The sequence below is a fragment of the Camellia sinensis genome, chromosome 11 (assembly GCF_055761805.1).
Source record: "Camellia sinensis isolate YWXY chromosome 11, ASM5576180v1, whole genome shotgun sequence".
Lineage (NCBI taxonomy): Eukaryota > Viridiplantae > Streptophyta > Magnoliopsida > Ericales > Theaceae > Camellia > Camellia sinensis.
In genome coordinates, this window is record NC_138971.1 from 113,144,012 (window position 1) to 113,154,420 (window position 10,409).

General features: G+C 31.7%; 2 protein-coding genes across 2 annotated transcripts; one reads left to right on the forward strand and one right to left on the reverse strand.

Annotated features, from left to right (window-relative positions):
• The first annotated feature begins 221 nt into the window (after nt 1-221).
• Nucleotides 222-1,806, forward strand: LOC114270937 (putative galacturonosyltransferase-like 9). The gene has a single exon (XM_028212554.2). The coding sequence runs from the start codon at nt 569-571 to the stop codon at nt 1,697-1,699; it is 1,131 nt and encodes a 376-aa protein (XP_028068355.2). The 5' UTR covers nt 222-568; the 3' UTR covers nt 1,700-1,806.
• A 7,821-nt stretch (nt 1,807-9,627) lies between these two features.
• Nucleotides 9,628-10,409, reverse strand: GLP7 (germin-like protein 7). The gene has a single exon (XM_028212591.2). The coding sequence runs from the start codon at nt 10,387-10,389 to the stop codon at nt 9,724-9,726; it is 666 nt and encodes a 221-aa protein (XP_028068392.2). The 5' UTR covers nt 10,390-10,409; the 3' UTR covers nt 9,628-9,723.

Consider the following 10,409-nt stretch of genomic DNA (forward strand, 5'->3'; position numbering starts at 1 on the left):
TTGATTTTTATTCTTTCACATTTTTACAATTGTTTCAACTCGGTTGCAGCTCTCTTTCAAATTAAAAAAATTAAAATATAAATTATCCTTTGTAATTGTAAAAATTACAAATATCCATTGTTAAAAAATTTTATTTAATAAAATTAACAAAAAAAATAAATTTTTTAACTATTCACCTATATAATAATAAAATTATTTAAATTATTAATTAAAATATACTTTCAATAATAAAATTAAATTGACTATTCCCACCTTAATACACGAAATGAAGACAGAGACAGCAAGAACTGAATTTTCACCATTCGTATATACAATATACTCGTCACATTCACATTCTCACTTATATCCACCGGTGGTGAATTCACCGCGTTTTGTCTTACAATAATACCCAATTCATTCACATATATATATGTGTTGACCTCTCTGTGTCTAGTCTCTACATCAATCCCTTTCTTTCTTTCCTTCTTTCTTTCTTTCTTTCTTTCTTCTTCTTCTTCTGCTTCTTCTTCAATCCAATGCAATCTCAATAGCCCAAATTTGTTTTCCAAAAACCCATCAAAACCCAGCAATGGTTCGGCCAATCACCACCGTCCTTTTCACCACTCTTCTTCTTCTGTGGCCGTTCCTTTGTCTTGGGATTCGCTCATTTCCCACCACCACCGACGCAATCTACACCTTCTCACGCTTCTCTGAAGCGCCGGACTACCGTAACAACGATGAGTGTCCTCTCTCCTCCAATAAGAGACCAGTATCGTCCTGCGACCAATCTCTCGTCCACGTGGCCATGACCCTCGACTCCGAATACCTCCGTGGCTCCATCGCCGCTGTGCACTCCATCCTCCGCCACGCCTCATGCCCACAACACCTTTTCTTCCACTTCATCGCCTCCGAGTTCGACCCGATGACTCCTCGGATCCTGACCCGACTCGTCCAATCCAGCTTCCCTTCTCTCAACTTCAAGGTCTATATCTTCAGAGAAGACGCCGTCATCAATCTCATCTCATCATCGATCCGCCAAGCCCTCGACAACCCGTTAAACTACGCCCGAAACTACCTCGGCGACCTGCTTGACCCGTGCGTAAAGCGGGTCATCTACCTCGACTCCGACCTCGTCCTCGTCGACGACATACACAAGCTCTGGAACATAACCCTGACAGGAAACCGGGTTATCGGAGCACCAGAATACTGCCACGCCAACTTCACCAAGTACTTCACCGACAATTTCTGGTCCGACCCGGATCTTCCCCGGGTATTCGGGTCGAGAAACCCATGCTATTTCAACACGGGTGTGATGGTGATGGACGTAGAGAAATGGAGATTGGGAAATTACACGAGAGAGATAGAGAAGTGGATGGAGGTGCAGAGGAAGAAAAGGATATACGAACTGGGTTCGTTGCCGCCGTTCTTGCTGGTGTTTTCCGGCGACGTGGAGGCGGTGGATCACCGGTGGAATCAGCATGGGCTCGGCGGCGATAACCGGAGGGGGAATTGTAGGTCGTTGCATCCGGGTCCGGTGAGTTTGCTACATTGGAGTGGGAAAGGGAAGCCATGGGTTAGACTTGATATGAAGAAACCTTGTCCGTTGGATTATTTATGGGAACCGTATGATTTGTATAGATTGAAGCATTCGCATTATCAGCCGTTGGTTTTGTCTACTACGACCTCGAATTTGATTGGATACTCGAATTATTTCTTATGATTTATTTATTTTTTGAATTTTTACATGGTGATTCAGACATTCTTTCATAGGTGTGTACAGATTAAGCTGGGGAGTAATTAATTAATTATTATTATTTTCTTACGAAATTTTAATTAGTTTTGGGTTGGGGTTCATTGATTGGAACAAGAACAATTGTTGGGTGATTGGAACAATACGGATTGAAAGTGGGAGAGGAATACGATGCGGCTTTACTCTTGTTTAACTTCTTTGCTTTATTGTTTCATAAAAAATTATTTTTTCACATAAATGACCCTTTTACCTTCCTACTTTTTATTTATTTATTTTAAAACAAAAACATAGAAATGTTTAAATGCATCATTCGTTTTTATATCATTTTTATTTTTATTTTTGTTTTAAGATAAATTGTTTTTGAAAACATTTTTTTTTAAAAAAGTCAAATAAACAATGCTTTGCACTTCTGCTTTTGAATTAATGATTTGAGTAAAAATTTGCTGAAAAAAAAGATAAAAGCACTTTTGATATTTTATTCTCTTGGTGCAAAATATCCTTTCAAATCTTTCATCTAAATATAATTGTAAGATTGACATACGCATAAAAAGGGTATTTTTAATTTCTATTTTCATGATTCATTTTTTAGAAAATAATTTTTTTTTGTTTTTCGTGTTTTTTATTTTTACTGAATTTTTTTAATTTTTAAATATACTTAACATAAAGATGAATAATTTAAATTATCCATTATTTTTAAGAGAAATATGATTTGATCATGTGACCATTCATATTTGATTAGTTTAATTTTTTGAATACATGTTTTGCTCATCCCACATTACAAGATAGATTGGGGTACACTAAAAGATAACTGGTTTAAATCACTGATGTGGATCACAAAATGGGTCCACTGAAGGTCAGCTGGACCTCTCTAGTTGGATGTCTTACTATAGAGAATCCAATCTCCATTTAAAATATGTGAATTGTGTAAAAAAATACATATAAATGTACAAAAATATGTGAAATGACTTGCTTTTGCTTTTATTTGCTGGGTGTGACTTTGAGTTGGCAACTTGCCAACTTTTGTTGCTTTAAAGTATTTTCTGGTTTTTGCACTTGCCTCAAGGTGCATACTGCTTTGCTGTTTTTGTTGTTCCTAATTTTGATGTTTTGTAAAGTCTCCTTGGACTTTCTTCTTCAGCATTAATAATTATTTTTTTTTTTTTTGCTGATAACGAATAAAAATAAAAATAAAAAATTGAATTTTAATTTTAATTTTAATGTTTTTTTAATTATTTAAACTTTAACTATACTTATTGAGCAGTGGTTAGTAGGATCAAACTAAAATAATAATAAAACAGGCATAAAAAAAAAGTTAAAAATGAAGATTAACTGGTGGAGCACATTGATGAAGTTATGATTGAATTGATGACAATCTCAATGATTAATATTCAAAGCTAAGATAATATGAATGAAGATTGGTAAGGAAGTGTTTGGAAAGTGTCCAGTTCATGAGGTCATTTTGCCTTGTTGCTTGGGTTTGGAAGCTTGGAAGTTGGTTTAATCACTTTACAAAGTCTAAAGGCTTACGTATGCTTGCCTTGCACAATTTCTTTCATTTGAATAATAGCAACCACACGATACAGAATTGATACACAAAAATATATTAAGAAAATTGAGTGGGTGGGCAAGATTCATTTTAATTGTAAGACTCACCATACACAAGTTAAATCTAAATTATTCAATTATTTTTTGAATATTTTTTTTAATACCAATTCTATACATATATTTTTTATGTTTGAATAATTCTAGGTGTGGACAGCTTCAAGTGTTAACACGTGGAATGTTTCATAGACAAGTTGTTGGGTCTTTTTGGCCTTTTTTATTGACTTCAAATTGTGCTTCGCATTTGGTGAATACACAAACACACAATATGAGGTTGAATGAACTTCATTATTGACTAGGAATAGTGTAGCATATTCCTTTTTCAATAGCCACTTTAGACCCTATATGATAATAGTAAAATGTGTATAGAATTGATGTACAGAAATAAATCAATACAACAGATTGGATGGTCCAAATTCAATCAATATATTGTGAAAGATTATATTTAGAATGAATTTTCATCCCATAATAAAAAAATGTACGCTCTGTTTGATCACCAAGGATCCTCTACAGTGAAATTTCCCTAAAGTTTCCTAGAGTACTACATTGTGTGGTTGAGATTTACTGGCAAGTCACATCAGAAAAATTGATGTGACTTGCCAGTAAATCTCAACCACACAATGTAGCACTTTAGGAAACTTTAGAAAAAAATCACTCTAGAGGATCCTTGCTCCTGTTTGATGAGGAGATTTGGGAAAGGATTTAGAAAGAAAAATGAAAAACTAGGTAATATGTAGGTATATTTTATTCACATTTCACTTACTTTTTTCTTTTTCTTTTCAAAATCTCTTCTCAAATTTCCTAACCAAATACAGCGTCAATGTATTTTTTGTAAACAATTCTGTGTAAGTATATCATTTTCATCGCTCATATCATAATCTCTTAAGACTTGGAGCATTCAATTTTCATGTGACTTTGTGGGCATAAAAATTGGTTGGGGCATGAAAGTTTCACGGGTCATATAACCTGTTGGTTTGGAAATTGAATTGGTAAATATTGCATTCGAGAGGTGGCCACATCCTCTCTATTCCAAAGTTGCAATGGAAGATCTCCATTACATTATTTAAGAGCTTGTAATTATGGCAATCATTTAATTGAAATAATTTATGACAGTTATCATATTCTGAGGGCATTTTATTTATTTATTTTTTGTATCATCTACACCAACAAATAGAGGTGTTTGCTCTATATAATAGTATAGATATGCAACAATTGAAACAACAATATTAGTGAATTAGAAAAATGAATTAGGAACTTATAAAAATAGATTTCTTTGCAATGATCTTGTGTGGTAATCTAACAACTTATGTTTAAGCTAAAACAAAATTAGATCGTTTTAGGGAGTGTCATTTTAATGTCATTTTACTTCAATTTTAATTATAACTGTTGGATTATATGTTTTGTTGCCATGTTTTGTTGTGATAAAAACTACAAGAAGATCAAAAATCATGGTAGAGAAACCGAACTTTAGAAAAATAGTCTAAAAAGTGATTAAAAAATGAAAAATGTGTGATTAGATTCATTTTTAATATACTTTATGTTACATTAAATTTGAATCTACACCATACACTATGTTTGTTCAACATTGTTTTTGGTGTCCTAGGTTTTTCGCATTTAAAATGGAAGTTGTATAGTTTTGTTTGGAATTGACTTTTTTTCGTTTTTAATGAATTTTTTTAAAAAAATTATTTTATTTTTTGATCCATCTAGTCAAGTAAAACCTCAAAGTATACAATTTTTATTTTATTTTTTAAAATTTTGTCTCTAGTGTACACCTTTTTTTTTTTTTTTTTTTTTTTTACATCTCAGATCCTTTCGGAAAGTAAAAATTTTTTGACATAAATTAAAAAAATCTAAGAATGAAAGTTTGAAAAAAAAAAATGTCTTTTTTAGTTGGATGTCAAACCAAGTTCTCGTGTGCTCACATGGCTTTGAAATGCGTCTATGATTATCCTGTATGAGTACTGAATACGTATTTGCTACTAATTCGTATACCATGTTAGATAATGTCTCAATGGGACCACATAATTAAATGTGGTGTTATCATTTATAAGAAGCCTACAATTTAAGTGATTCAATTTAGTTAATAGGCTTAAGGGTATATGTGTTATGGACCTAATGTGTAGATACTAGTTGTATAATTTCTATTTCTATGAGGGGCAGAAATAGAAATTAAAACATATTGGTTAAAGTTGGTTTTCATTACCTTTCAGTTTTAAAACCAATAATGGTTAATTTATACAATTTAAGTGATTCAATTTAGTTAATAGGCTTAAGGGTATATGTGTTATGGACCTAATGTGTAGATACTAGTTGTATAATTTCTATTTCTATGAGGGGCAGAAATAGAAATTAAAACATATTGGTTAAAGTTGGTTTTCATTACCTTTCAGTTTTAAAACTAATAATGGTTAATTTATTGGTTTTCATTACCTTTCAGTTATGAAAACCAATTACAACCTTTAAAAGGTTATGGTCCCTATTCCTTCCTAAGGTGAAAAAATAAGAATACTGTTTTGTTTTCTAAATCCTCTCAAGGAGAAACATAAGGCACCAAAGGGGAAAGGATTAGAAGGCAATAATATAGTCAATATCAAGGTTTTATTGATAATCAGACGCTTCCGTTTAACCGTTCATCGATGGATTCAGGTATGTCATTTTGTCTTAATTTCTGGATGATATACATGGTAGATGATCCGAAACATGAAGTTTCATGTTCTGAAATTTATGTTTACATACCAGTATTACAATGCTCGTTCAAGGAATCATGGTGTAGATGAAAATATATCCAATACTTTTTAAAGAACTTTTGAATGTCGACTACAATTCAAGCTAGGGTTGGACATTCGTCAGGTTGGGCCGAGTTTGGGTTGAGCCGGCACTATATAATAAGAAATTTTGTATTTATTGAAGTCCGGCCCGACCTTAACATTAGGTCTATATATTTTTCTAAGTCTAGCCCAAAAAATAATTATAAATCCCAAATTTACCATCAGGCTATATGTTAAAAAAATTAAAATATTCCGTAATTAAATTCAATCACATTTTATATTTCTTAAATAAATATACTGACATTATAAATTGAAAGATTTTATGTATAAATTAAAAGATTTTTTAAATAAATTCAATTACACATCACCACAAATATGAGTTTCAATAAAATCAATAAAGATAAAGTATAGATCCTAACAAAAAATATATATTTTAAAATATTATAAATAATTGATCAATTTAATAGCGGGTCAGACTAGTTTGGAAGTATAAATCCCAACCTTAACCCATTAATATATCGGGCTAAAAATGTTAACATAGTTCGATCCTATAGGTTAAAATAACATTTCTAAATCCTAAAACAAATAGGACTAGGTTGGATTAGGCAGGCTAGCGGGCGAATAACCACTCCTAATTCACCTGCAACATAAATATGAATTGGGCACTTTTTTGAATATGCTGAGATATAGATATATACTTTTTAAAAGAATATTGGAGTATTAGAATAAATATGTTGCATATCTTTTTAGAAATTCACAAAATAAAAATTATTTATGTAAATATATGAAAATTATAGAATACTTCCGGAATATTACGTGTCTGTATTCTTTAGCTAATCATCATTCATCATGCCCGTTTATATTTTTTAATCACCCAACACAATATCTCACATATCCATCTTTTCTATCAATCACAATATTAAAGAATACCACGTGTTCGTACTAGCAAATATCAACATACTTGTATTGTACCTCTATCAGCATTCATACCGATATATATATTTCTTAGAAATGTGCTATTTTTTTAAAAAAGAAAAAGAAAGTAACATGCATAGACAATCTAGGGAATCAGATTCAGAGGGCATGGCTAGGTTTTCAAGCATGTTTTAAGAAACAAAAAGTTCATATGCAGCAAAGCTATCGAATACAAAATGCACAGATATGAGACAAAACATTTATGCACAGATATGAGACAAAACATTTATAATTAAAGATGCGCATCTGTTCATAATTATATATCAAAATATTTTTTATCTTACATCTATATATTTTATGTCTAATTCATCTGTACATGTAACACAACTAGCTAGTTAAGAAAACTTATTCATGTTAGAAATATAAAACGAGAATCCCCCTATTTTACAAGCAAGGGATGGCTTGTCATCTAATGGATCCATGAGCCACACCCCCTTTACGTACTATGTTACTATAGGATGACTGAAGTCTCACTCTGTTTGGTTCTAGGGAAAATATACCAGAGGAAGGACATGAAAAAGAGAATGAATAAATTCCAAAGTCACTTTTTTTTTGATCAGCAAATTCCAAAGTCACTTTGCATCCAAGGTATATGTTAAGTGGTATGAATCACAGTATTGAATACTAATTGCTCGGCTATAGATTCACAATATTATAGTTATGTTATGTTATCGTAATATTATATATTTATAGTTGAAATAAAGACATGGCTATTTTAATCTTATATTATCTCAAATAAAAAAATATTGACAATTACTAATATATATATATTTAGGCTGTGTTTGGTTGGGGGATTTGGGGACGGATGTGGAAAGGGAAAGAGAAAAAAGTATGTGAAATATAGGTATATTTTATTCATATTTCACTTATTTTTTTCATTTTTTTTTCTAAATCTTTCCTCAAATCGCTCAATCAAACACAACATTAGAGAAACACATTTAAAAGCATGAAGAATCTTTTTTCCAATTGCTTTAATAATGGAAAGTGAAAAAAATATTGCAAAAATATGGAATCTTAAATTTTATTTTCGTTTGGTTGAAACTTGTTTTCTTGACTTTTAATCATGAGACATTCTGTTTCATTAACCCCTTCATATGATTCATTCTTGTAAACTTAAAAAAAGAAAAAGAAAAAAAGAAAGAAATGTTAACTAAAGTTGAAGTCTGATTACGTAATTTCCAACACAAATATATAGCCGTCGGGAAGCCAGTTGATTTGTCAAGAGAAAATTAATAAAAATAAAACACTTAAATGCACAAGCATTCTAATTATTTTTCACACTTCAAAAATAATGAAAAATAAGTGAAAAAAAAAGTTTAGGTCTATCCCAAATTTAAATATGAATTTGATCATTATGTTTAGGTCGGTGGGGTGCACTATGGGTATTGTTTCACAAATCTGAACTGTTCATTTTGTAAAACTTTTCATATATGCTATCTATAAAAAGAATTAAATTAATCTAATAATTATAGTATTTTCATTTCATCACATTTGTCTAAAAAATAAAAAAATAAAAACTATATTCACATGTCTTATCTACTAAACACATGCGTTTATTAATGGTCTCCATTGTCATGAATGCAACTACTTTAACATTATTTATAGGACAAAGTATGTAATAAATTTTAAAGCTACACTTGCATTATTTTCTGTAATCCCATCATTGTATGTTCATATTTTAGAGAAAAAAAAAAAAAAAACGCACAAAAAACTAAAGCACCAAAGTGAATTTCAGATGAAATTATAAGGATTATCGATATAATTTATCTAATTTTTTTTATTAAGTGAGAATTGCTAAAATAGCTACGTGAGTTGAATGCAGGAACAAAATCAAAATTTCACCATTGAAAGGATCATAAGATGAATATTTTTTTTTAATCATATACCTAGGCACACATATATGTACAATATAATATATAAATTATATAAACACAAAAAAAATTAAAACACCATGGAACTAATCTCTAATAGAATAAAGAAGTTTTTTTAGTGGAAAATAAAAAGAGAATACAAGATGAAAAAAAATAAAAAATATATATTTTTATATTGGGGTCATTTTATGTATAAAATGAGATATATATTTTTAAAAGTACTGTGACAAACACTATTGTTAGATAAGCAAAGGGAGCCATGACCCCTGGTAGTCTTCTCATAATTCGATCCCTGATTGTATGTAATTTCTTTTTGTCCAAAATACTATTATTAATTAACTTAGGAATCATATTAAAACATAATTAAAAATATAATATTTAAATTAATAAAATTAAAATTACAAAAACCAAAGTATAATTTTACTGAAACTAGTGGGACTAACAGTGCAATATCCCTGTGGTGCGCCGATCCTTGTCTCAAACTTATATTGAACTTAAATTTAGGTAAAAATTACTCAAACATTCTAACTCCTTACTTCAAACCTATACAAAATTGAATTTTACTTAAATTATGACGCAATTTAAGGTAGAGTCAATTGTTTTCTCAAAATCTTCAAGACTAGTGCAACTTTTACTTAAATTTGTGCTTAAATTTAAATTTGTTCGTTGCCATGAATCATATCAAATAAAATTTATAAATGAATTTTAGTAAAATTTTAAGTAAAGACTGGATTGCTCATATTTTATACATACATTACTGGATTCAAAATATAAATCACCCACCAAGGTTCCTGCGAATTTTGGCAACATCTTGACCCGTAATCTGAAACGCCTTCTTCAAAACCTCGTCCGGCACGGCCGGTTTCGAGGCAAACATGGAAAGGGAAGCTATCTGTGCGCCCGGGCTCTGACTACTGAGTCCGGACACAGCCATTGCGGACTTCATAGGGTCCATATTGTACAGAAAATGAATCAATCCTCTTGGAAACACAAATGATTCGCCGACACGTAGTTGTTGCGTGTACATATGGCTAGAAGTATCGATAAAACCAACAAGAATCGAACCCTCGAGGCAAATGGTCACTTCCGAGGCCCGAGGGTGCGAGTGGGGTGGGACCACTCCATTTGCGGCCAGATCGACTCGGGCCATGGTTAGACCCTGAGTGTTGAGGCCCGGTAGGTTTGCAATGGTGGTAAGAGTGACATTAAACCCGAATTGGTTGGCGGTGTTGCCGGGTATGGACAATGCTGAGGTGGCAAAATGGGAAGGGAGTGCTAGTGACGGATTAATGCATGGTGCACCGTTGATGAAGATTGATCGGGGGTTGTTTCTGTCTGCGACGCAGTAGTCTTGCAGTGGGTCCGGGTCGGGTTTGACAATGGTTAGTAGAAGAGAGAGGAGAGTGAGGAAGAAGTGGAATGAGAAAGAACTGGTTTTCATGTTGTTGGATTTGTACTATG

What these genes read in the sequence shown, in the direction of transcription:
- LOC114270937 (XM_028212554.2), top strand. Translation starts at nt 569, where the DNA reads ATGGTTCGGCCAATCACCACCGTCCTTTTCACCACTCTTCTTCTTCTG.
- GLP7 (XM_028212591.2), bottom strand. Translation starts at nt 10,389, where the DNA reads ATGAAAACCAGTTCTTTCTCATTCCACTTCTTCCTCACTCTCCTCTCT.